This window comes from Rattus norvegicus, chromosome 4, assembly GCF_036323735.1.
Source record: "Rattus norvegicus strain BN/NHsdMcwi chromosome 4, GRCr8, whole genome shotgun sequence".
Lineage (NCBI taxonomy): Eukaryota > Metazoa > Chordata > Mammalia > Rodentia > Muridae > Rattus > Rattus norvegicus.
Window position 1 is genome coordinate 161,374,193 of NC_086022.1, and position 27,387 is coordinate 161,401,579.

A 27,387-nucleotide genomic window follows, 5' to 3' on the forward strand; every position below is an offset into this window, starting at 1 on the left:
CAACTACGGCAATTACGCAGGGCCAAAATCTCATGGACCTCTCTGCGCAGACGCCAACTGAGAACGGAAGTGGCGGGGCCCAGGTTGATCAGAGAGACTGGGAGTGAAAGCAGAGGTAGAGAAAAGAAAAAGAGAGGGAGAGAAGGCAGGGGAAAACAGAATCCGGGATCTGTAATGGGTTGTGAAGGCCGTCTGATATTTCTGGGGAATCTGCATTTCAGAGTTAACCAGGGACTGACTAAAGGGCATGCAAAATGGCCAGCTTTCAAAGACGCTCATTCTAGGGGCGATGGCCAGAAAGGGTCTGACAGCTCTTCAGGGGTAAGGAGGAAGGGTGTCCCTGCACTCAAGAAGTTGCAAAGAGAAAACAGGTGTAATAGGATCTGCATTACAGTGGGGGGAGTTAAATAGAAATGCAGAGGCGCCCCCACCTCAAGCCCCTCGCCGCCAAAGTAAGTGCACGCCAACGCCATCAAAACACCCTTTTCGGGGTTGTTAGTGTACACTGTCCCCTTTCATAGAATGCTTACTTAGATGTCTACACCAGTTCAATTCCGCACGTAGAATGACCTCTCCAGGGACTTCTGACCACCTTTTCCAAAGCGGTGATCAGTCTCCGTATTATGAATTTGGCTGACTGGGGTTTATGTGTTCAGTTTTTAATTTTGTTTATTGAAGCACACTGATCACTAACTGAACTATGAAACGGGAAGTTTTATTTTTGGGATTTTGAGACAGGGTCTCCCTATGAAGCCCCAGTTGGCTTCGAACTTGAGATAATCACAGCTCTGCTTCAAGTAGGAGTCACCACCCTGGGCTGATCCAGGGATTTATAAATGGATTTGAAGCGTTATGTCCTGAAAGGTGATATAAAATTGTATGTCATGCTTCAACACTTTTTCTTATGGAACAACTGCTGGTGGCTTTACCCAAGTCAGTTGTTTGTTTGTTTGTTTGTTTGTTTGTTTTTAAAACTGGGCCTCTGAAAATCTGTGTTGTTCTGGAAGGAGACACCTGGAGCCTAAGAATGTTCTAAGAAATAAAACCACTTTCATTTAAAAATCTATTTTCAGGGTGTGGTGGTCCACACCTGTAATCTCAGGTCTTGGGAGGCAGAAACAGGAGCATAAGGAGTTCCAAGCCAGCCTAGGTGATGACATCTCCGATTTTAAAAAAGTAAAAAAAAAAAAAAAAAAAAAAAAAAAAGATTTTAAAAAATTAAAAAATAAAACATTCATCCTCTTGATATACCTGAGTAAAAGACAAGCAGTTGTAAACTGAAGTCCCCAGAAAGAAGCTGCAAGTTCTGAACATTCTAGAAAGACTGATTAATTGATTAGAACTTTAATAATAGTAGAGAGAAAGTAGTGTTGCAGATCCAAGGGCAGATTATCCTGGGGTATCCATAGCCCTCCAAATAGCCATTTATTATCCACCTTTGTGTGTGGATAACATTTTTGTGTCCATCACCTGAAAGCTTTTAATTTATTTATTCACTTTACATCCTAATGTCAGTCCCCACCCCCACCATCTCCTCCCAGTACCCCCTCATGCAGATCCTCTCCCCTTCTCCTTTGAGAAAGGAGGAGCCCCCTCTGAGTATCACACTCACACTCATACCCACACTCACTACCACACATGAAATCACTCAGGCACATCCTCTCTCACCTCTCACCAAGGCCAGACAAAGCCAAAGTGGCCCAGTTAAGGGCACAGGATCTACAGGCAGACAGGCAGCAGATTCAAGGACAGCCCTCACTTCAGTTGGGGAAATCATATGAAGGCCAAGCTGCACATCTGCTACATATATTCAGGGGCTCTAGGTCCAGCCCATATTCACTCTTTGGTTGGTGGTTCAGTCTCTGGTAACCCCAAGGGTTCAGGTTAGTTGACTCTATTGGTCTTCCTGTGGTGCCCCTGTCCTCTTTGGGCTGAAACCCTTTGGGATGTATTAGGGGACCATTAGCTGCCACTAACCCAGAAGCTGAGAATATCATCTGAGAGCCTCTAAGGTCCATACATAGCAAGGGTTTCCTGATTTTATTATAACTTGCCCACCTGATGCTTCCACACATGTATTTGAAAAGTGTTTGTAACATTCCTTGTTACTACAAGAACTTTCACTGTTGGATGATGGAATGTTGGGTAACCTGGATTTGGTCATTCATATTTGACTCCATAATAAACTACCTCTTGTCCCCTTTGAGGGGAGTAACCCTATGAAATATACCTTGGGCTTATCAATAAACTTCCTAGTTTGGGGGAGTCATTCTCAACTTGGTAATGTTTTCATGCTTAGTAGTGGAAGTGCCCATTGTTTATCTGCAGGAGGAAAGTGTGCGGCTGAGAAAGACAGTTATTAGTGGTGAGTAGGGACCACTTATGACTAGGATGGCAAGACCTGCATGCCCCCTACTGTTGTTTACTTTTTCCTTAAGGCACAAGGGACTGAACTCAGCAGCATCAGACATGCAAGGCAAGTGTCTCGGTCCCCTTTTAGTTCGAGACAGTGTTTCACTAAATCGCAGAGGCTGACCTTGAACTACAGTTCTCCTGAGTAGTTGAGATACTGTGATGACAGGTCTACACCTCTAGGCCCAGCTGACCCTACTATTTATGAGAATTGCCATTTACCCAATTGAATCGGAAAAGAATCCCTTTTTCTCTGAAGTTCAGCGATGCCGAATTGCCTTGCATTTCTTGGCCTCATTCTTTCTTGAGTAGAGCTCACAATTTGGCTAACCCTTGATCCCGAGATTGATATAGTTCTGATAAATTGACAGACCCCCAACCCCAGTTTGCACACGCCTCCTAACCCTTGATGTAAGTGTATCACTTACCATCTCTGAGTCAAGCACTTTCGATTTCAAGGTGTCATGGTTAAAAGAGCACTAACTTTAATACCCAGAGAGTATTTGGTCCATTTTCCAATTCGAATACCTAACTAGGGAATGGATACCTACTACTTGCCTCAAACGATTATTAATAGGCTCAGGTGACGTAATGATATAAAGACCTTGGTCACCTGCAAAGGACTGCCAGCCAGCAGGTGTGCCTACCTATTCAAACTGCAGGGGAGTGCACAGATGCAGAGTGCTTGAGCTGCAGAGGCTCTGCAGACAAGAAGAAGCCTGCTTTTTTTTTTTAAGATGAGAAAGATCAACAATAAAAGACGATAGATGACAAATGACTTTATTGGAGGATTGAAACCAATACCCAGCTGCTTTTGAATGGTAGCAGTTTTTGTTGGCTTTGTATTTGGTTTGGGGTTTTTGTTGGTTTTGGTTGGGGAGTGGGGGTGGATATGCTGTTTCCCCACCTCCACTGGAACTTTGTTCCTTGGTTAGACTACTTTTGTGCCTGACGTGGTGGCTCATGCCTGTGACAAAGTCAGCAGCAGCAGCGAGAGAGACGAAACGCCACAGTTAATTCAGGCCATCTATTTCCAGATGAGCCAGTGTGAAACAGGATCCTGTCCTATGCTGCCATCTGAGTTTGTTGGTAATACTCTGCCGTTTGAATGGAATCCATTGGCATGAAAGCCAGGCCAGATGTGTTGATAATACTCTGCTGTTTCAAATGAAATCCAATGGGAAAGTTTTCCCCTCCCATACTCTCCCACCTCACTCAAACACTCAGAAGAAATAGGGAAAAGCAAGGCCAGTCCTTCTAAGTAAATGTCAGAGCCATAAAGTATATTTATTTCCACCCCTCCTCTTATCCTTTATGAGTACTCAATCTTAGGCAGCCTCACATGGTTGCTATAGAGACAGTGACATCACTAGCTGCAATTCTGATGTCACTCCCTAGTCCCAACAAGGAGGAGGTGCATGGAAGGCTGGGGGAGGAAACAAGATCTTCAGCTGAGTAAGAACATCCCAGCATCTTCATTGACTTTAAAAGTATATTCTGGAGTCTCCTGTGGTTCACTATTCTAGAGCTTCGGAGGTAGGAAAGCCCACTGGGCTGGGAAAACGGCCCATTTTCTGATCCCCTGTGGTTAAAAAGGAGAAGTGATGGACAGTTTTTTTTTTTTTTATGTCAAACTCAGCTTCCTGCTGCTGCCCAGCCAGTTTTAGTTTCCACTTTGAATCCTGTGGAAATACATGGATTCCCTCAGCAACATTCCACTCACCTTGGTCAAGTTCAGAGTGACTTACAGGTCTGACCTGCTCTCCCAGGCCATTCTTGTGTGGGCCTGAGGGATTCCCTCCTTCCAAGTGTGATGTTGAGAGTAGACTAATGCCTGCCTGTTGGATTTTCCAGCTGTGTCGTCTGGCTAGTTCCGCATGCTCTCTTCTCTCTGGTACTCTGAGTAAAATCATGCTGGTATAGATGAGTCTGATTCTTACCCACTTGAAGCCTCAGGAGTATTTAAAGCCAAAGCTGTGGTTAGGCAGCAGAGCACTGGAAACGGGCAAGCTATCTGTAGCCGTGTGGGGTTGAACTGTCAAGTATCAACAGGATTTGTTGAGTTTCTACAGTGCTCCAGACAAAGAAGGGACAGAAGGGGAGGAAGGGATAGAGACAACTAGTAATCTGTCCATATAAAAAATGAATACTAAAATTTGGTTGAATGAGCTTCAAGATACATGAAAGATAGGAAGGAACCCCTAAGAGCCTGGTTTATACTACCGACAATTTAGCTTTCTCGTGAGTTTAGGAATTAGGAAATGGGGTAGGGGTTGTCTTCAGGCAGTCTTGTGGCCTGGAACAGAGCAGGCCTAACCATACCTGCCTCACTCAGCTCTCCACCAACGTTCATGGCTTGCACTCCTCTACAGGTTGAGGTAATAATCACTTTGACATCCTCCTCCTACCTTTTCACTCTGGCATTCCGTGGTCTCGTTTCCCCCCTCATAACTATTCCAGGCTTCTTCAGAACTCACTGTGTAGTTCAAGCTGCTCTCAAACGTGCAGCTGTCATTCTGCCACTGTCTCCCAAGTGATGAGATTATTAGCATGACCCATGACATCCAGCTGTCTCATAGGCATTTGTATGATGTATATCTGTATGTACATAACTGTGCGTGAGAGAGAGAGCATGCATGGAGAGGTCAGAGGTAGATAACAGGTATTTTCATCAGTTACTCTCCACTTTTTCGAGTCAGAGTCTCTACTGACCAATTTGGTCCCAGCAGTGGAGTTACAGATGTGAACCACCACACCCAACTTGTTAGGTGAGTGCTGGGGATGGAACTTGAGGTGTTACAGGTTGAATAGCAAGCCCTTTAGTGATTGAGACATCTCCCCAGGCCCACTCTCATTGGCGTGTGTGTGTGTGTGTGTGTGTATGTATGTATGTAGTATGTGTAGGCACTGCACCCAAGCCTACATACTCAGAAGCTAGAGGAATATATGTTGCATAATCACTTTCGTCCTTACTCAGTAAAGACAGGGTCTCTTAGGGAGCCTACACCTAGGCTGGTAGCTAGCACACTAACAAGGCCTGTGTCTGCCAGCCCCCTCAGGGTTGGCGTTACAGGCACCGGTGAACAGCCACGTTTACTTTTGAGTTGGGCCCTGGAGATTCAACCTCAGGCCCTGATACTTGTTCAGCCAGTATTGCGCACGGAGACATCTCCCCAGCCTCACATTAGAATTGTGGAGGAATATTTTAAGTTAGCCCTTTGTGACCACAGAAAGTGCCATATCTCCCAGGCTTAAGAGGTAGAAGTACCCAAAGAAGCCCATTAGGTTCTAATCTTCTTCTGGACTCCGGTTTCCCAGTTCGTAAGATGGGTGTGTGGATTAATTGAAAGGTAAATAGCAGTTACATTTGTATATTGATTTTTTTCTCTGTCATTTAATAGATAACATAGAACCAGGACTCCAGCAAGTTATAACTTTTTTTATTTTCTTTGTTTGTGACAACATCGCACTGTATCATCCAGGGTAGGCTGGGCTAGCTCTGAATCTCTGGCTGACCTCGAAATCAGGACAGTCTTTCAGCTTCAGCCTCCTAAGTGTTTGGATCAAATGCACGGGCCATTACCCCCAGTTCCGATCTTCAACTTATAAATACATTTATAACTTGACTTCTTAATAATTTTAGATCATCCTTTCTTTATCGTGGGAAATGTGTACATTACAAAAGCTGAAAAGCTTCATGGATCATGTCTGTTATAGAGCAGTGCTTGGGCAGGAAGCAGCTGGAGCAGGAATCCCAGACCATCCTTAGTTGTATAGTGACTTAAGGTCAACATGAATCTCAACAAATCCTTCTCTCAATAACAAAAAAAAAAAAAAGCAAGAAAACTGTATTGCTTATGTATGTGTCCTATCATCCAGACAACTTGGGGGGTTTCACAGACTAAAAAAAGCCTTGTGTTTGCACACAAACACACACAAAATAGTATATAAACAGTAGACTAGATGTAAGCTAAGAGTTTACCAGATGTACTAATTTCTGTGAAAAGAATACTGGACGTTTGGGGGATGTTCACTCCTTAGCATTACTAGAATAGGAAGATCTAATGATAAGTAACTTGCTGTGTTAAACTCGTCGCAAAACAGTGGATATTAAAAGATTAAAATATGATGGCTTACTGTCATAACTCATTTGAGCAAGCCATTTCTTTTTTTTCCCCCAGGTTCTCCAATTTTAAGAAAGATGAGCTGCCTGGAATTACAAATGGGCAGGACTTTTATATTCACTCTTTCAACAGAAAATTACTAAGCACCAACTCTAAAGGTACTAGGGATATGAGGGATACCGAGATGAGTTAGGAAACTGCTTGTCTTCATGAGGCCATGAAGACAATAGTGTAGAATACATGTGCACAGTTGACGTGTTAGGTAGGATGAGAAGGTGGGATGAATTGTGTTGGAGACTTTGAAGAAGGAGCAAGGACATTCAAGTAGGAACTTAAGACGTTTGTCATGGATAGGATAACTGTGGCTTGGGCTCAAGTAAAGATGGGGTTTAAAGGGACATTTTAGAGGCACATGTGCAGTTGATGATGGGTAGATATTCGAAGGAGAGATTAAAGCACACGAATGTCCTCTAATCATGTCTTGGAAGAGCTAGGCTAAGGAAGTTAGTTGAACTGGATTCGTGGCCTGTAACTCTCTTTATGAGGATACATGTTTCTCTCAAGAACCCCCCAAAAGGCTTACAAAACATTCTGAGATCCAGCAGTCCAAGGCTCTCCCCATTCCACTGCTTATCTTCCAGCTTCCTACTGAAGTGTGTTTTGAGGTCAGCCAATTGTTCTTTTTTTTTTTTTTTTTGTTCTTTTTTTCGGAGCTGGGGACCGAACCCAGGGTCTTGAGACAGCCAATTGTTCTTAACGTTCAGTAAGCCACTCATTCAGGAGCAGAGAATGGCAATAGTCACATAAGAAATCACTGGCCAAAAGTAGAATGATTTGTTATCTGAGAACTCTCCAGAAGTCTCCAGGTCACTTTGTGTCCCTCGCTTGTATGTATACCGAAAATAAGAAATCAAAAATCACCATTTGGTAAGAAGAGTGGAGTCCACACATAAATTTAGCCATTTTTTCTCTGTCTTTCTTTGCAGAGTCCTTATATATTACATGGCAGGAGGGGTGGGTAGACTTAGGGATAGTGAAGACACCAATAAGGCTCACTCGGAGTTTTCCTTGTATCTCAAAACCCATCCTCAATAAGGGTAAGTAAGCACACCACTCCCTTACTCTTTTTTTTTTTTTTCGGAGCTGAGAACCAAACCCAGGGCCTTGCGCTTACTAGGCAAGTGCTCTACCACTGAGCTAAATCCTCAACCCCCACTCCCTTACTCTTACACTTAATTTGTATCTGCCTTAATTGTCATGTGTTGGCAGCCTGAATAAGGCAACAGATTCCATTGATTTAGCTGTTCTCCACCACAAGTAGCTCCCTTGGGTGAAATATAGGAATGGGAAGACCATCATTCATAGATCTTTTGATTTTGTCAGCATTCTAGGTCAAGCTGCTACTAAATCTTGCCTTTCTTGGCTAAATAGCAGTACTGTTAATGCTTTTCCTTATCCCCATGACACAAGCATAATATTTTATATAGAGGTGTGATTCATGAATATTGTTGCATGCCTAGCATGTAAAAGGCCCCAGAGTCCATCACAGGAAATACCACCAAAAAGAAAAATCTACACAGTGTGAGCTATTGAGAACCATACAAGGTTTAATGTCATTGGTATGAACTTCTCTGCAGAGTGAACAGAACATTAAAATACAAAAGCAAAGAAGATTAGAAGACCTAAGTTATCTGTCCTAGTTTGCTTGCTAGTACTATGATAAAACACTGACTAAAACCAACCTGGGGAGGGAAAGGTTTGCTTCATCTTGCATCTTACGGGTTGGCGTTCATCCGAGACACCTTGAGGAGCTCTGCTCGCAGGCTTGCTCACCTGCCTTTCCTATAAACTGTCGGCCGGGCACCCACAGTGAGCTTGGCCATCCTGTATCAATTACCAATCTAGAAAATGGCCGGTCTGGTGGAAATAACTCCTTAGCTGAAGTTCCCTCTCCCTGCTATGTCATGCACACGGTCAACACTGGCCATCACACTCTCTCTCCTGGCCCAGGAATTCTCAATACATATCGTTCATTAGAATCAGCCAGAAAGCTTGTGAGAACATTTAATAAGATGTCCTTATTTGGTGGGGGGATGTACCATACGGTATGATATGCATACATGTGGAGTTCAGAACACAGCTCGTAGGAGGCCGTTATCTCTTTTCACCACGTGGAGTCTGGAAATCTAACTGAAGTCAAGCTTAGTGACAGATGCTGAGAAATCTTTTAAGAAATTTAATGCCTAAATTTTCTCAATTCAAAAAGCACATGAAAAAAAGTTTTTAGAAGTGCTATTCAATATTTTTTTTTGAGACAGGGTCTTGCCGTGTGACCCAGGCTCACCTTGAACATGTGATCTCTCTCAGCACAGGAATCACAGATGTACAGTACCTGCAGCAAGTCCAGCCATATTGGATCACCACACCCCTATCCCGTCCCTACCCCACCATCTCTCTCTTCTGTACTAAGAATCAAACCCAGGGCCTTCCACAGGCTAGGCACTCACTCTTCTGCTTAGCTAGACCCTCAGCCCCAGATTCAGTTTCTCTCCACTCTTAAGTAATTGTACAAGTTCTTCACTGTAGAAAATCTATTGTTCACTCAGGAACTTTCTGTCGTTAAGAAGAGTACAGAAATGATTGCCACAGCTCAGTAAGCAGAGACAGTAGAGTGTGAAAATAGGAATAAGTCTTTGTGAGAACAGAAAACAGCTCTTGAATGATTTTATATTTTTATTTTTCCTTTTAACATTTATCAATGATCTCCAAAACAATAATAATATGCTCATATATGTGTAAGCAATTTTTACATTGTTATTTAGAGAGAGAGAGTGTGTGTGTGTGTGTTGAGACAGGTGCACACATGCCTTGTTTTTTGTGTGACAATAAGATGACAATTTGTGTCAGGTTTCCTTATGGCATGTGAGTCCCAGGGACCAAATTCAGGTCATCAGACTTGACAGCAGACACCTTTACGCAAATGAACCATCTCAACAGTCCTTTTCTTTTCTCTTCAACTTTTATTCAGCATGTGTCCGATGTTCCTTTGATTTATGTTGGTTTTAATTTTGAGAGAGGGTGCATGCTCCCACCTCTGCCAATGTCCCTTAAGACAAGTATTTCCAGTTAATCAAGTGCCCACTCCAAGAACTTGCATGCCTTTTAATTCACAATTTTTCAGCTTCAAGTGAGATGTTGAACTTTACTGTCAATGTAAAGATATGCATCTGTTTTGTGAGGATGTCAGGACATACTGGGGGGGGGGGGGCGTGTGCGTCTCACTTCATCTTTCTTTTTTTTTTTTTTTTTTTGGTTCTTTTTTTCAGAGCTGGGGACCGAACCCAGGGCCTTGCGCTTCCTAGGCAAGCGCTCTACCACTGAGCTAAATCCCCAACCCCTCACTTCATCTTTCTTACCCACTGAGAGATATAAATGGGAGGAGAGTTTGTAATGAGCCTGGGGACTTTGAGTGTGGAGCCTAAGAGGGGACATAGGAAAAGAAAGTGAGGGCAAAGAGAGCCTTCTTGTCACTCCAGGAGGACAGCACTGTGATGCTTGGGCAGGAGGACAGCACTGTGATGCTTGGGCAGGCTTTCCAAAGACCACAATGTAGAATGCAAGGTTTCAAAGAGTGGATGAGACTAAAGACAAAGGCCAAAAAGGATCTGGATTGAGGGTTCTGAGTCAGGAACTGTGAAAGTGCAAGTACAAGCAAGTGTAAGGCTGGCGACTGGAGGTTGGGGGAATGGTTAGAGGTGGGCAGGGCAGGTGCCTTCTGAAGAGGATGCCATCCAGAGGACCATACAGGAAGAGAACAGAGCAAAGTGTTATGAGGGCCATGAAAGAACATGTTAGCCAAGTCTTCTCTGCATCCTGGATCCTGAACCCTGGAGACTAGAATCCCCCAGTATTGGCTTTTGGAGAGAGGAAGATCTACTAGTATATATTAGTGCTCTAGAAATGAAAAGTAAAGGTTTCCCTTTTTAAATATTAGGTCATGTAGACAGAACACGTGAGGAAAAAAGTAAATTAACCATTTGGTTACATTTAGTTTTGAGTGTCTACTGAAAATCCGAGGTGTGGGGAATGTTAGTAGGGAACAAAGCAGGACACAGCTGACTAGGTTCATTTATTTAACAAATAATTGAGCATGAACAGCACATATTGGGCGTGAACATCATTGTCTCATTTGGGTTTCCAATGCTGTGAAGAGACACCATGACCAACGCAACTCTTAAAAACGACAACCTTTAATTGGGGCTGGCTTACAGGCTCAGAGGGTCAGTCCATTGTCATCATCGCAAGAAGGCAGTGTCCGGGTGGGCCTGGAGCTGGAGAAGGAGCTGAGAGTTCTACACCTTCATCCAAAGGAAGCCAGGAGCAGCCTGGCTCCCACGTGGTTAGGAAGAGGAGGGTCTCATTGCCCACCCAACAGGGACACACTTTCTCCAACAAGGCCACACCTCCTAACAGTGCCACTCCGTGGGCCAAGCATATTCAAAACACCACAGTCATCTCTAGAGATAAAACCTTGAGAAATCATGCTGCAGGAGAGAGCCGAAGCTGGAGATCCGCAGTTGGGTGGGGTTTAAGTAGCTTTGGACAAGTCTCTGGGAAGCATGACTCCTGCTACCCATATGTCTTTCTTTCTCTTTAATTCTCCCTCTAGTCATGGAACCTTTTGATGACTTTTCTCTCTCTTTTTTTAATACTACCAGATGGCGGATAGGGTTGACTGGTTACAAAGTCAAAGTGGCGTTTGCAAAGTTGGTGTCTATTCACCTGGAGACAACCAACACCAAGACTGGAAAATGGTAAGGTCACTTTCTTCAGCGGCACTAGTTAGGGACATTTGAACTGTCATCAAATTAGTCTCTTTCTTCATTGTGAAGATGACTAAAATGAGCTCGAGTAGAGCAAAAACTTCCCAATTTACCTTAACAAATTCTGCTGTTTATGATGTTCGATATTTTAGTCTTTAATTATGTGTTCCTGGAGCATGACTTGTGCATGTGAGTTCAGGTACCCCAGAGACCAGAAGAGAGTGTGCAATTCCCTGGAAACCAGAGCTATGGCCACTTGTGAAAGACCATGTGGAGGCGGGGAACCATTCTGCTCCTCTGCAAGTGTAGTGCATGCTCCTGACTGTGAGCCTGTGTTTGCTATTTAGTGTGCAGAATATGCTATGATTAATAAAAAGTTACATATTACAAGAACAAAATGTTAAGTTTTAAACAACTGCACCTTAGAAATAACTGTCCCTGGGCCAGTGAGATGACTCAGTGGGTGAAGGGCTTACCATCAAGCCTCTTGATTCAATATCAGTCCCTGGAACACACATGGTGGAAGGAGGAACTAATCAAGGAAACCTGCCCTCTGACCTCCACACAAATGTTGTGAAATAAACCTTGCTTCCAATCAGTCATTGTAAAAAGAAAATAAATAAATGTCTCCAAGGTATATCAGAAAGAATTCCTGAAATCAGGATGACTTAAGATGCTGAGAAGTCTAAACTCAGTGACGGCAACGTTGTATCTTGAGCATCCTGTAGGCATCTACTAAATGCTTCATATTTATTAAATGCTTACTGGGGCCTGGGGTGGGAGGCTGTATCTGTCAGGGTCCGATAAGAAAATAAAAGCCACACCTATGGTTTAATGTTTTAACATTGTTTCCTGAGGGAACGTAGTACACTATTGAAAGATGCGAGGGAAGGGCTTCAGGACCCTGGAAATGTAAAAAGTAGACATTAAACTGAACCTCGCAAGAGCCCTCATTCAAGACTGTTTGGACACAGTTGGGCCATGGCACAGCTCTTTTCACCCCCTTGCAGTTACATAGTGTCCCCTACTGATGAAGGCTGCTGCCAAGTGAGAAAAATGCTTAAAAGACTCAGTCCCAGAATCACAAAGCAAGATGAGTTTGCAGTGAACGACCGTAACTGATCTGCACAGACAGTAGGATACAATGCCAGAAACATTCACATACATTGAGCAGAATTTTCTCTTTTTGACGGTGTTGGGCCAGTAGGATGGCTCAAAGATGACCCGTGTCCATGTCCCAGACCCACATACTGAAAGGGTGAAAGACGAGAAATGACTCCCACAGGTTGTCGTCCTCTACACACAAGTACGGATGTATACACATCACACATGTGTGCACACAAGCACACATGTATACTACAAATCAAAACTAAGGGTTCCATGATCCAGTGTATTCATTACTATGTCCTTACTCATAACACTAACATGTAGTGTTTAATGACCTACTGTGTTTATATCAAATTTATTTTCTTACCAATAGGAGCCAAAACCCCAAGAAATCTTTACAAGACATACACTCATCAAATTGCTAAAGAACCCCAACTGCCTCCATTGGGCGTTTATCCACCTCTGCCCTTTCATATAGAGAAGCAAAATGCAAACCAACCAAACAAAACTCTGTTACCTTTCACTAAGCAAGAAGTACCCCAGGAGATCCAAAACCCAAAATAAGGTGTTCTGTGGTAAAGCTTTCCACTCATGGGGGAAACTGTATAAACCTTAACTATACTATAAGATGTAAGTATAATTTGGTATTAGTCTAGCATTTGAAGTTATGTAAGTAACCATTGGACGTTAATAAAAAAACAGTTCAGAGTCATTCGACAAACGGATTTTCTGAACAATAACGATAACAATCGTTAAAGTGTTTCATGACAAGCATTTCATCCAGGGCATTTCAAGCATGACATGGTGATATCCCTGTGACTCCAGCACTCAGGAGGTGGAGATGGAAAAATGGATTAAATATGTTTAATGAACTGGATGTGGAAGAGGAACGCAGGTCTGAGTTTACAGTTTCCTAGACTAAGCTGCAGAAGCATAGGGTCTCTAGCAGAGAAAACTAAACCTACTGATCATCTGGCACTCTTCTCCACGGGCGTCAAACAGTTTTGATTTTTGAAAGGAGAAAGAATGATTCAACGTCTCCTTCCACACAGCTCAGGATGCTGTTGTGTAAGGGGTGGGGGCTGTAGGAGCAGTGAACTCTGACTGAATAGAAATGAGAGTCTCTGGGGCTCACTCAGATGGTTGTGTTTCCCTCAGTCCCTGTCCCTGCAGGGTTGTAAAACAGCCTTCCAGGAATAGGAGTCAAGCAGTGTGGAATGCCATAGGGATTACTTTGCATTTAGACAGATTATGGACAATCTATAGTTTTATAGTGATGCACAGGATTTTTTCTACAAGTCTCTTCCATTCCACTTGGATAAGAATTCTGGTGATCATGAGGCTTGTCACATCCATGTTGGTCTGACCACCTCATTACATCAGCTGGACTGGCGTCCTTCTGAGGAAGCTGCCTGAACCCTGAGATGGCCAAGATGCAGCAGGCCTGAGTGTGATTAGATCTAACACCTTTCCTGGCGCGCAAGCGCAAACACGTGCACACGTACACACACACACACACACACACATGTGCATACACATCTGCACAAAAAGTATTTTTTAAATTACTGCTATGGAACATTTTAAGTATGTTATTTTCATTTTGTGAATATGGGTATTTGTTTTTGCATGCACCTGATGCCTACAGAGGCCAGAATGGGGTATTGGGTCCCTAAGCACCAGAGTTACAGACACTTGTGATGGTCATGAGTCTTTAGTGTTGAGACCCTGGTCCTCCGGAAGAGCCACAAGTGCCCTTAACTGCTGAGCCATCTCTCCTGGCCAATAGCTACTGACTTCTGCCTTCATGAGAACCTAGTAGTTTGATGATATTAGCAATTTATAGTAAAACACTATTCTTTTTTAAATGGACTATATTTGTGGCCATTCCTAAATGGAAAATTCTTTACATTTGATAGCAAGGAAAGCATATACACCTACGTGGTGCTGTCCTTAGGTTTAACGTTTTTGCCACGTATAGATTACAATAAGTAGGTATATATAAATGTGTATGTGCTTATCACAGTCCATATCCACTCAAGAGACTGTACCTGCATGAAACTAATCACCCACAGTTATTAATCCCCCAATTAGAAATCAATCCATCAATGTTTGTTAGTTGTGGGAAGGCACTTAGCATGTCAAGATTTTGTTGTATCCAACATGTACAGTTTTCCCATTTTTCTGAAATATATTAATAGACATAAATTTAAAAAAAACAGATATCTGGGTGAGGGTGAGAGGGCCTTTAACCCCAGCTATTCAGGAAGCAGATACAAGCAGATCTCTCTGAGTTTGAAGACCACTAGGGCTACACGGAGAAACACTACCTTGAAAAAAGGAGGGAGAAAAACCTGTAAAACAAAAACATACAGTCACACACAAAACAGATGAACATTAGTACTAGCACATTTCAGATATGAACACCTTGCGCTCTTCAGGATGTTGCTGTCAGGAAGGACGGAAGCAGTGTGATATAGCGTCTGAGAGCATGCTTTCCGAGAACATGGTCTTTAGGGTAGATGACCTGGTTAGGATTCTAGCTTCGTCACAAAGTAAACTTATAATTTCAAGCAACTAACTTAACCTTGTAGTTCTTTGATTCTCTCCCTTGTAAAATGAAGAAAGCAAGAGAAGCAGCGCTAGGACGGTAGCCTTAAAATCTGTGTCTGGTATACGGTAAATGTTCAACAAAGGTGAATTCCTCCTATTAAGATGTTGGAGCCAGTTTGAGAGACTGGCCTTTGTGGTTGTCCTGAATGTCCCGTATCTTTGCTGTGTTACAACTGGGTGAATCCATGTCTGCTTTTCAGGATTCATCAACAGATCCTGTCCGAGTGCTCAGCTGGCTCCGCAAAGACCTGGAGAAAAGTACAGCAGGGTTCCAGGACTCGAGGTTCAAGCCTGGAGAATCATCATTTGGGGAGGAAGTGGCTTACCCAGGAGACCAACGAAAAGGTTTCTGCGTTGATTATTACAATACCACCAACAAGGGCAATCCAGGGAGATTGCATTTTGAGATGTCTCACAAGGAGACCCCTCCCCAGGGCCTCATTGCCCATGTTGGTAATGGGGGTTCCATAGACGAAGTTTCCTTCTACGCCAACCGCCTCACAAACCTAGTGATCGCCATGGCCCGAAAAGAGATCAATGAGAAGATTCATGGTACTGAAAACAAATGTGTCCACCAGTCATTGTATATGGGGGATGATCCCACACCCCACAAAAGCTTGAGTACAGTAGCTTCTGAGCTCGTGAATGAGACAGTCAGTGCATGTTCCAAGAATATTACCGGTGACAAAGCTCCCGGCTCTGGAGACAGGGCCTTGGCGTCTTCACAGAGCCCTGGTCTAAGATTCACAAGCACTCTGAAGATCAAGGAGAGCACGAAGGAAGGCAAGTGTCCTGACAACAAGCCTGGTTCTAAGAAGTCCTTCTTCTACAAGGAAGTGTTTGAGTCTCGGAATGCAGGAGATGCCAAGGAGGGTGGGAGGTCCTTACCTGGAGATAGAAAACTGTTCAGGTGCCCGGACAGGCCTGACGACTTTTCCAACTCTATCAGTCAAGGGATCATGACCTATGCCAACAGTGTGGTGTCTGACATGATGGTGTCCATCATGAAGACACTGAAGATCCAGGTAAAAGACACAACCATCGCCACTATTCTGCTGAAGAAGGTGTTGATGAAGCATGCAAAAGAGGTTGTCTCCGATCTCATCGACTCCTTCATGAAGAACCTCCACAGTGTCACAGGGAGTCTCATGACTGACACAGACTTCGTCTCAGCTGTGAAGCGAAGTTTTTTTTCTCATGGAAGCCAAAAGGCTACAGATATCATGGATGCCATGCTGGGCAAGCTATACAATGTGATGTGTGCCAAGAAATATCCTGAGAACATCAGGAAAGCCAGGGACAAGTCCGAGAGTTACTCCCTTATCTCCATGAAATCACGACCTGGTGACCCAAAGCTCTCAAACTTGAACTTTGCGATGAAATCAGAATCAAAACTGAAAGAAAATTTGTTTTCTGCATGCATATCAGAGAAAGAGAAGACATGCGCTGAAACTCTGGGTGAGCACATCATTAAGGAGGGACTGAACATGTGGCACAAGAGTCAGCAAAATTCTCCTGGCTTGGAGCGTGCCACAAAACAGGGCGCCGTTCCACAGGAGGTCTCCTTTGAGTGTCCGGATCCTTGTGAGGTAAACCCTCTTCAGCAACCTCAGCCACCAGAGAACTTTGAAAATTTTATGTGTGAATCAGACTCCTGGGCCAAGGACCTGATTGTATCTGCCCTGCTTCTGATTCAGTACCACCTGGCACAGGGAGGAAGGATGGATGCTCAGAGCTTCCTGGAAGCCGCCGCCAGCACCAATTTTCCCACCAAGTCCTCTCCTGTAGTTCATGATGAGGGCAAAGTTAAGTCTCCTCCCCTTAAGATATGTGAGCAGGAACAAACAGAAAAGAAAGATCTGATGAGTGTCATCTTCAATTTTATCCGGAACTTACTCAGTGAGACCATATTCAAGGGTAGCCGTAATTGTGAGTCCAAGGCTCACGAGCAGATCATTAAGGAAGAAGAGATCAACCTATGTGAAAGGCCTCTGTCTCCATGTGAAAGGCCTATGTCCCCACCTGTCCCGAAATTCTGTGAGGATGAGGAGGCCACTGGTGGTGCCTTATCTGGGCTAACCAAGATGGTCGCCAACCAGCTAGATGGCTGTATGAATGGGCAGATGGTGGAGCATCTGATGGACTCGGTGATGAAGTTATGCCTCATTATCGCCAAGTCCTGTGACTCGCCCTTGTCAGAGCTGGGAGACGAAAAGTGTGGGGATGCCAGCCGGCCGAGTTCTGCCTTCCCAGATAACTTATATGAGTGCTTACCAGTCAAGGGCACGGGGACAGCCGAAGCCCTCCTGCAGAACGCCTATCTAGCCATCCACAACGAACTGAGAGGTTTGTCAGGACAGCCACCCGAGGGCTGTGAAATCCCCAAGGTGATCGTCAGCAACCACAATCTGGCTGACACTGTCCAGAACAAGCAGCTGCAAGCTGTCCTTCAGTGGGTGGCTGCCTCAGAGCTCAATGTCCCTATTTTGTACTTCGCTGGTGACGATGAAGGAATCCAGGAGAAGGTAAGAAATGCCGGAAAGCTTTCCCGTGGGTTAGCTTGGATCTTCTGGTCTGTGTGTTTTTTTCTGAATGGGAACCCAGCTATGGGAAGGGGAGAACCAGACAGGAAGAATTTGGAGATTATGCCTCTCAGCAGAGGTAAGAGTAAACTGAGATTAGATCACGAACAACCAGAAACACCAAGAGAGGGAAGGAGAAAAGACATCTTGCGCATTCCTGCATTTATTGTGCCAGGAGCACAAAGGAAAATTCTCCAGGAGACTCAGTACATGAGTCAGACAAAAGTCTGCACCTGAGGCTGCCTCTTTGCTTGCTCGCTTTTTATCATGGTTCTATACCCGTGGCTCTCTGCCAGCTAGTTGTACTCACTGAGCTCTTGATCTGGAACAGCCTGCATACTGGGCTGTTGGACATCAGGATGTTAACTAAATCAGTCTGCTGCTTTTTAGCTTTCTCCTAGAGCCTCTGTTTTTCCCCAGGGACACAGCAGAGAGTCAAAATTCAGAACTAAAGTTAAGGTCTGAAACAGATTTCGTCCTGTGAAATCTGTGTGGGTCCTTCTCAAGCTCTACCTTGCATGTTGGAGGTCTGTGACTGAAAACAGGATGTAAATGTGGATTATCCCCCATAGGGCCAGGCCCTTGTCTTGAGGGAGCAGTGTATGTGTAGAAGAGGGATGAGATAGGATGTCAGTAGGAGGCCTCACTCTTTTTGTGCTCTATAGGGCTGGCTTGCTTCCTTCTTGGGGAAAATGTAGGCATGGTTTGGAACTCCGTGGAGTCGGAGGAGGTACATCCTCTGGTCCTTGTGTTCTGTTGTTTTTCATTTGAAAAGTAGAGTTTGAACGTAGACTGGGATTATCTAAGATTATGGGTTTTCTTTTGGGCTTCTCTTTGCCATAGCCCTTACCTGATGAAGAGCCATGGAGGCCTGTACATAAGGCACTTCACACTGCTTCCTGCTTGCCTCCAGAACAGATCCCATAGCAGTATATATTTTAATTTAAGCTTCCAGCCTTTGGCCAAATTCCCTATCCTCCATCTTATATTGATGCCAGACAATATTTTCTTTAGTCCTTAACATCAGTTTACCCTAATTGATCTACAGTGTACATATGTGTGTACATGTAGAGCTAATGTATACCTATATGTTTTAGTTCAAGTGGCAACATGCATTTATAAGCAACAGAGTATACATGCAACACATATAACATAATTTACATGTGCAATACATGTGATATAATTCACATGTACAATGAGAAAAACACATATACATACATGTACACATATGTGATATACACATGCCCTCATACGTATGATAGAATATGTGTGTGCACACATATATAAAATAGAATACCCATGCACACATACAGCAGGGGGTCAAGAAAATTGAAGGCAAACTTCCCATGATGATTCTGAGGGAGACAAGTACTAGTTTCTCTACAGTGGAGAATCAGTCGGTGGCATAGGTTGGAACACGTGGCTCACAAATCAGAGTTTCTAAGCCTTTGGTGGCGACCCTCAGAAGTGTCTCCAGAGACACTTGGAGGTTAAACCAGAAGACAGGGGTAGAATGCTCTAACTGTTTTGGGTTTTATTGCTGGTTTTTGTTGGTGCTGCTGTTGTTACTGAGGCCTAGGAGAGACAGAAGAGAGACAGAGAGATTCACTCTCCAGCACCAAGCACAAAAATCTCTCCTTTTAGAAACCAGAAGACATAGAGGGAAAGGGATTTCTCTTTTAATAAATTGGATTAATAACCTTAAAAGTGGGAAGATACAGAATCATGTAGCTTACAGATTGGACTGCACCAACCCTAAGCAAGAACCAGACTGAGTTTAACTTCAGTCAGAACATCTCCCCCAGTGTTAGCAAGACTACAGTTGTTACTCAAAAGGCACCATAGCACATCCTCAGGGGCAGCCTCCTTCCTGACCTACTGACACAATCTTCATCTTTAGCCATATACCCAGCTGCTATGTCTGCAAATAGCCTTGGTACCAGGGTTGTGGACAGTCAGGAACATGCAGAGTAAGCCAGTCATCTGTCATCTTCCATCTCCGACACTGGGGCCCTGGCAGACTGTGTCTTTCAGTGTTCCCAGTCCATAAACCACAGTTATTTTGGTCCACAGTGGTCAGAAGAAGGAAGGGAGGGTATATTCTGGCAAACATTTTAGATGAATGAACCAGCTAAAAGCAAGCATGCCTCCATGTGCAGCGAATGAAAAAGCTTCTATTCTGTAGCCATCTTTCCAACCCACCATACGTAGCATACTCAATATATTCTGCTGATGGATTTTAAACTAAAGTTCTGTAATCTATTTGTCTGAATAGGAAAATAGACTTGTAGACCCTTTACACAGCTTTGTTAATTCTGGAGAAAATTTATCCTATTATTTCATTGAAGGGCCAATAGGAAGGAGGACCAGCAACAGTTTGACTTCTCCACATTAGAACAGTTGGTAATATGTATAGCAAAGGAACTATCCGAAATCAACTGATTTTCTTTTGGAAAGACACTGATATATACAAATACCATGCTGGTGCAGCTCACTGAGCCGAAAACTGGGGTGCCCAGAAACCCAACTGCTTTCAACACTGTAGATGGATGCACAATCCAAACCCAAAATTTAAAATGATTGAACACTGAAAACAGTGTCTCCTCATCAGATCACCTCTTTATTGCCCTCTCTGGAGAAAAGTCAGTCTCATCTCTTCCTAGGGTGTTCTTCCAAAAATACATATGTAGAGCTAATGTATACCTATGTCTTTTTTTAGTTCAAGTGGCGACATACATTTATAAGCAAAAGAGTATGCATGTAACACATATAACATAATTTACATGTACAGTACATGTGATATAATTCACATGTACACATGAGAAAAACACATACACATACATGCACACATATGTGATATACACATGCACATATACATATGGAATATGTATGCACACATACATAAAATAGAATACCCATGCACACATAAAACTTATATAGATGCACACATTGTAAAGGTATATATTCTGCAGCATAGAGTTTTCACAATTTTGTTCTGTTTTGCTTTTTAATTTGTTCTTTGAAACAGGATCTTGCTACGTAACACAGGCTGGCTTAGGTTCTCTGTGTAACCCAGGCTGATCTCAAACTGGACACTCTCCAGCTGCTGCCTCTGGGGTTTTCTTTTGATTTCACCATATCCAATTTAATATAATCTAAGGTAGTTTTTCCTTTGAATATTTTCTGGGTTTTGCTTTGAGTTTTCTTTTAGTATTTTGAGATATTTTAAATTATTTAAGAGTGACCTTTTTGTGTACATTTGCAGGTAAGGTGGAAGGCAGGGAGTTGGGGTTTTGTTGTCATTTCCTGCACTTCCCCTGCCCCGCCCCCAAGCCCCCTGCCCTCACCTGGCTTCTGCCTTATTCTTTTTGAACGTTCTGTGCCATTGAATTGCCCATCTGTCTATTCTTTTTTTTTTTTTCGGAGCTGGGGACCGAACCCGGGGCCTTGCGCTTCCTAGGTAAGCGCTCTACCACTGAGCTAAATCCCCAGCCCCCCATCTGTCTATTCTTACACCAATGGCCAACTCTATTGTAGTCTCATGAATTTTAAAACATCCCCTAAGACTGAGGACTCCTTATCTGTCTGTGCCAGTGTTTTTGGTAGTTTTCTCACAGCTGTGACTAAATGCTGACAAAAAGCAATGAAAGGAAGGAGTGTCTCACTGTACCTTACAGTCTCCAAGGGGGACAGCCCCTCACTGTACAGAAGGCATGGAAGCAGGAAGTGAGGGCAACTGAAGAGCCTTCCCCTGTGACTCACTTACGCTAGCAATGTTCATCATCTAAAGGTTTCACAGCCTTCTATACCAACGCTACCATCTGATGACCAAGTATCCCACCATGGGATCCTATGGACATATTCTCATTCAAACCACAGTGCTAGTCTTCCCGTAGTATATCTATAGTACCCATTCCTACTGAGGGAGGATGAGCTACATAGTGAGCTGAAGACTATATTCTGAGACCTTGAATTATGATGGTGGTGATGGTGGTGGTGGTGGTGCTGGTGGTGGTGGTAAGATGACTTCCTAAAGTAGCCATTCAGTTGGATTTCCACTCCCCCATTCTTCTCAATGTGTCTTCCATTTACTGTAGGAGTCACAGTGGTAGATCATTGTGGATTGGTTTGATAAACATAAATTCAGATAACTAAAGATGTTGAACATAATTCTACACGGACTTTCCTCCACGTTGTCTTGTGTCAGTGCATGTGGCTCCTTCCTCCATTTTGTGTTGACTCTTGGTACCATCCACTGCCTGCATGTCCCCACAGCTCTCTTGCCCACATCCTGATGACGGTATTTTAGTCCTTGTTCAGAGTTGAGGTTTGTTTGCATGTTTTTGAAGACAGAGTCTGACGTAGCCCAGGCTGCCCATTTTTTCTATTGCTGAGGATAGCCTTGAACCTCTGATTCTCTTGCCCAGTATGTGTTACATTCCGGTGCTTGGTGTACAGGTGTGTGGCACCATGCCCAGTTATGTGGTGCTTTGTTTATGGTAGACCGATGCTCTACCACTGAGTCAAACATCCTCTACCCAAAGGTTCCACATTCTAGAAATAAGTCCTTTGCCAGACACAACTCTCAAATGTTTGCTCTGTGTGAAGCATCTTTTAAAGAGCAAACATTGTTTATGAGGAATTATCTGATTTATCTTTTTTCCTGTGTGTTCCTTGTCTTCGTGTTATAGCCTCATTACATATGTAGCTAAGGATGACTCTGGACTTCTCATCCTCCTGCCTCTACCCCAGGGTACGAAAGCTGTGTGCTTTTTATCTTATCTAATAATATGAGTAATTTCTGCCCAACTAGTGTTTCTTTTCTGTGTCTTTGTTGTGCTCAAATTGAGCCTCACACGCTAGGCAAGGCATTTCCAGTGGTTCTTGACTGCATGAAGTTTTGTTCCCAGAGGACACTCGCCAAAGTCTGGAGACATTTGATTGTCACAATAGGGAAGACAGTTGCTAGTGGGACAGAAGGCCAAGCATATAATTCAACACCCCTATAAAGCATAGAACGATGTCACAGCAAAGAACTGTGAACCTGTGACAGGAACAGTATGGACAGAGCTAGGCACCTCAAGGTCACATGGACTTTCCTCCGTGTTGTCTTGTGTCAGTGCGTGTGGCTCGCATGCCCTTGTGTCTGTGTGTGCCTTGTGTGTTGATGTTGGCTCTCTGTGTTTGTGTGTTTTTGTTATCCACAGTTCCACCAAGTTACTGCTCTCTCTACCTATGAGCAGCCTATTTTGAATTAACTTTTGCATACCTGTCAGGAAGGAACTAAATATATTCCTTCACACAGGATATGTGGGTGTTTCTGACGTACTCTCAAAAGGCCTGTGGGTAACTGACCCCTATGAATTTTCTGACCACTTATTAAGAGGTCAGTATGTGATAGTGTTGGAGCCACTTGTTCTAATTGTGGCTGTCCTTGTTTTTCCTGTTCTTCCTCCTTTTGATTTATTTGAACATTTTCCAATGTTCCATTTTAATTTCTCTGTCATGATATTTTAGGAGCTGTCTTGATCATTTTGGTTTCTTTAAGATGTGTTGCTTTGTGGCTGGGCGTCTGTGTTAACTCCTATCTTTAGGAGTTAAAGGACAGTTGCCCATTTGCACCGAGAAGCCACAGCTTCTCTTACTTGGCTTGCAGTTGCTTTGGGCTAACGTGGTCCTCTAGTGATTCTCCTAGGACACATATGTTGGGGAGAAGTTCTCTCGTTTGTGCTAGAGATCAGACCCAGGGTGTGGCACACACTAGGCAAACACTGTCTGAAATGCTTTTTTTTTTTTTACCTTCACTCCACTCCTGAGGTGTATTTCTGCTGGATGAGGAATCTGCTTTGGTCTTTCTCTTCTGTCAGCAGCTGTGGTCTTCCTTTTTTCCCCGTGCACTCATGTGTGTGTGTGTGTGTGTGTGTGTGTGAGAGAGAGAGAGAGAGAGAGAGAGAGAGAGAGAGAGAGAGAGAGAGAGAGAGAGAGGATCCTGAGGCTGGGAAGGTCATGCTCACAGGCTCTAACTTCTGTTTATCACGTCTTTGGTCTTCAATGTTTCTACTCTTCCTTCTGAGGTTTCCTCCATCTGACGCCCTCTTATTTTATGTGTTTAATGTAATTTTTAGCCCCCAAATTTCCCCCTTGTTTTCCTTTATTTCTCTTATTTCTTTGCAAAACATTGTCCTGGTCGTGACCCGAGGATCAAACACAGGGCCATGTTCCACCGCGGCAATACTTCACTTGAGTCTGAAGCTCCCTGCCTCACGCAGGCTGGCTCTGCACTCCATGTGTAGCCCAGGTGGCTTTGAACTTGCCAAAGTTCTGCCCTGGTCTTCCTGGTAACTGAGATGACAAGCCTGTACACCAGGCTGGCTCGCTTTGTTGTTTGTTTTTTGAAAATTGGACTAACCTAACTAAGCTGGCCCTCACTTCACAGAACATGCTGCCCCAGACTTAAAGAAATACTCCTGCCTCTACCTCCTGGGTCCCAGAATTCCAAGCAAGCAGCATCACATCCAACAAAACTTTGTCTTGCTCATTTCAAGAATACTTCAATTTCTGTTGCGGGGATTTTTCTTTCTGGATAAGTTCATGGGTTGGGGCCATGACCTATATATACTTAGTTCATGGGTTGGGGCCATGACCTATACTTTCTGTGCATTTCTATAGTGAAAGCAAGATGTACAGATAAAAACTTATGCCTGGAGAGGTTTGGTGCCCTTAGGATATCAGTTGAATGACAGTGCTCTGTGCACATGATTGGATGGCTGCTTCAGCCCATTCTCATCGTACGCTTGGGAGGAGAACTAAATTCGTGATTCTGAGACCTGGATGTGAGTTTGCTCTGTGGTTTTCTAGGAGCATCACTCTGGAAGGCCCCTTCACTTTTCCAAGCAACATCTCCTGGGGGGTGGGGGGGATTGATCCCTGTTGTACCTCCAGCCCTAACACTCTAGGGTTCTGAGGTGTATGGGGAACAATCCCATAAGACCCAGGTTGGTCTTAGGACAACAGAGGTGTGCTGCTGATGTGTCCTCTTGCTGTGTGTGACAGCACCTCACAATGAAACTTAGGGAGGTTGGGCTTATTTGGGCCCCCAGTTCTGGAGTGCAGTCAATCCTCCAAGGTAAGGAATTCATGGTCAGCCACATGGTCTCCATAGTGCGAAGGCAGAAGGTGGCAAATGCTCTTGCTCAGCTAGCTTGCTTTTTTGCGTGATGTCTGAGACTCTAGCCTCAGGAATGCTGCTGCCCACATTGTGGGGGTCTTCACACCTCAATGACGCAAAGCTTTGACTTCAAAGTGGCTCTAGACCTTGTCTAGTTCCCAGTGAATATATGCCATCACAAATGGAGACTGTTTTATATTGGGGTGAGCAGAAAATCTTAGAACTGTTGGGAAACAAGAGCAGTGTCGACAAATGCTCACTTCAAGCATCATCTTCAAGGGAAAAATAGGTGGATTTGACTGAGAGGTCACATTCTGGATCACGAGTGGGGTCCCATTAACCTGTTTGTATTGTGGGTAATGAGAGCAACTTCCTTTCATCAACAGCAGCTGTCACTGAAGTCCTCTTGGGCTGGGCTAAGCGCTAAGCACGTACTAGGTGCTGGCTACAATCCATGTACCATAAAAATTAAAATGCATTTGTGTGGAGTGAGAGGTAGCTCATGCCTATAAGCCTAGGGAGATGGAGGCAATATGATCAACAGTTTGAGGCCAGCCTTAGCTACATGAATCCCTGAAAGTTTGTCCTCCCTCGAGTCCCTCCTCCTTCAGTTTCCCAGGTCAGGTGGCTCCTTGGCCCCAGGTATGCAGGTCTCTCCGCTCTGCCCCTCCAACACCCTCTCTCTGCTCTCCACAGCTGCTTCAGCTCTCAGCCACTGCTGTGGAGAAAGGCCGAAGCGTCGGGGAGGTTCTGCAGTCGGTGCTTAGGTATGAGAAGGAGCGACAGCTGGATGAGGCAGTGGGAAATGTCACGCGGCTGCAGCTGCTGGACTGGCTGATGGCAAACCTGTGATTGGGGCCCACCCGGTGTTCCTGCAGTGGGCCGAGTCCCTGCCCTCTCAGCCCCTCCCTGCCGCACAGAGCCCTAAAGTTCCCTCCATACCACCCACACTAGACACGCCATCTAATGCTACTCACTGGATTTTGCAGATTTTCTTGTCCATGCGAGCAAGGACATAAATTAAAAGATTACAGTTAAAGGGCAGCGTGAATTTGGCTTACGTTTGTTGGGAAGGTAAGGCCGCAGCCTCCCAGAAGCCATCAGACATAGGAGGGCAGGGTCAGAATGATAGAGAAGAGAGGCCAGTCACCCACGGGGTTTCCTGCTATCTCCAGCGGTGAGCTGATTAAACTGTTCCATTAAATAAGCCTCAGTTGGGCTTATTTTGTTTCATTTGTCTTTTAGAGCCACAACAACCATAAAACAGATTTTACCAAGGCCGAGAGCCATTCACATGTGTTGTGGGTGTGACCTAGTGTCCAGTCTGAACAAGGTGCAGAACCGTTGCCACCTCCAACCGTACCCACAGCTCAAAGTATAGGTGAAGCAGCCTGGGGGCAGTTAGTGTGGCAGATGAAGCCAGTGAGAGCCCAGTTCCATCCCAGTGGCAAAAAAAGAAAAAAGAAAAAGGAATGGTTCTGGGGCTGCAGGGCAGCAGTATAAACACTTAGGCAGTGGAAGCAGGAGGATGGCACCCAGTTCGATCTAAACTGCATTTATTTATGTATTGATTGGTGGGCAAGACATGTCTACTTCGACTTGTGGGAATCAGTTCTCTCCTTCCTGGGCAAGGAAGAAAGCCAGACCACTCCTCAGCGTTGGCAGCAACTGTTTTCTAACCCCTAGTCGTCCTGCTAGCCCAGAGTTTCATTTCTATTTTACATTGTTTACTGGTTCATTGTAGAAGATGCAGCTAATGTTACTTGTTTCGAGGTGGGGTCTAAAACTGCCTACGTCACCCAGAGCTGAAATACTGTTGCACCCAGCCTTTCACTCAGGCGCTAGGGACCACATTCAGTCCCCCTGCTTATGCGGCAACTTACCAACTGAGTGGCATCCCAGTGCCATGACTTCCAGACGGAGCCTGTCATCAGCACAAAGCTAGCTACAGGGATGGGAGGGTGGGGGAGCGGGGGCAGGCAGGCCTAAGAGATGAACAGGGAATCTGAGCCACTCCCCCACTGGACAAATGGAGGAATGTCAACCACTATTGTCAAACAAGAATGTGATGAAATGTTTGCCACATGAGCATGAGGACCTGAGTTCTCCAGTGGAAAAGACCAGACCTGGAGCTAGAGATGGCTCAACAGTGAAGGGGATTTGATATAGCGGAAGAGGACCAATCCAGTTCCCAGCACCCACAGCAGGCAGTTCATAACCACCTGTGACTCCCGCTCCGGGGATCTGATGCCCTCTAGTGGACTCCTCCGGTACCTGCTCACATATGGCAGAGCTGTAATCCTAGCACAAGGAAGGCAGAGACAGAGGCCTACTCTGTGGCCATGCAGTCCAACCTACTTGGCAAGTTTCAGGCGAACAACAAGAAGAATGACACCAGTGGTTATCGTCTAGCTTATCGTCTAGCTTCTATGTGCACCTTCACACATACACATACATATCCTTTCCTAAACTCCACAGAAGAAACCGATATACACAGGGGTAAACTGTACATGAACAAAGCAAAACGGAATCCTGACCGACATAAACTGACAGTCATGAAT

General features: G+C 44.4%; 1 protein-coding gene and 1 long non-coding RNA gene across 17 annotated transcripts; one reads left to right on the top strand and one right to left on the bottom strand.

The window, feature by feature from the left end:
- The first annotated feature begins 5 nt into the window (after positions 1-5).
- Positions 6-25,870, top strand: Akap3 (A-kinase anchoring protein 3). Of its 16 annotated transcripts, none has more exons than XM_063286147.1 (8): positions 1,641-3,948; positions 5,112-5,180; positions 5,643-5,762; positions 6,594-6,694; positions 7,523-7,633; positions 11,255-11,350; positions 15,277-17,601; positions 25,523-25,870. In XM_063286147.1, exons 6-8 carry the CDS (start codon positions 11,255-11,257, stop codon positions 25,676-25,678), a joined length of 2,577 nt encoding a protein of 858 aa, XP_063142217.1. In that variant the 5' UTR covers positions 1,641-3,948; positions 5,112-5,180; positions 5,643-5,762; positions 6,594-6,694; positions 7,523-7,633; the 3' UTR covers positions 25,679-25,870. The 16 variants fall into 16 exon arrangements, with proteins under 16 accessions (XP_038963612.1, XP_006237554.1, XP_008761512.1 ...); XM_063286145.1 differs by having other exon boundaries at positions 5,662-5,762; XM_063286146.1 differs by having other exon boundaries at positions 5,731-5,762.
- LOC134486843 (uncharacterized) lies at positions 3,172-4,909 on the bottom strand. The gene is made up of 3 exons (XR_010066268.1): positions 4,735-4,909; positions 4,136-4,311; positions 3,172-3,994 (listed from the first exon to the last, which is right to left on the bottom strand). It is a non-coding gene; the product is annotated as an uncharacterized LOC134486843 (long non-coding RNA).
- Positions 25,871-27,387: the final 1,517 nt, after the last annotated feature.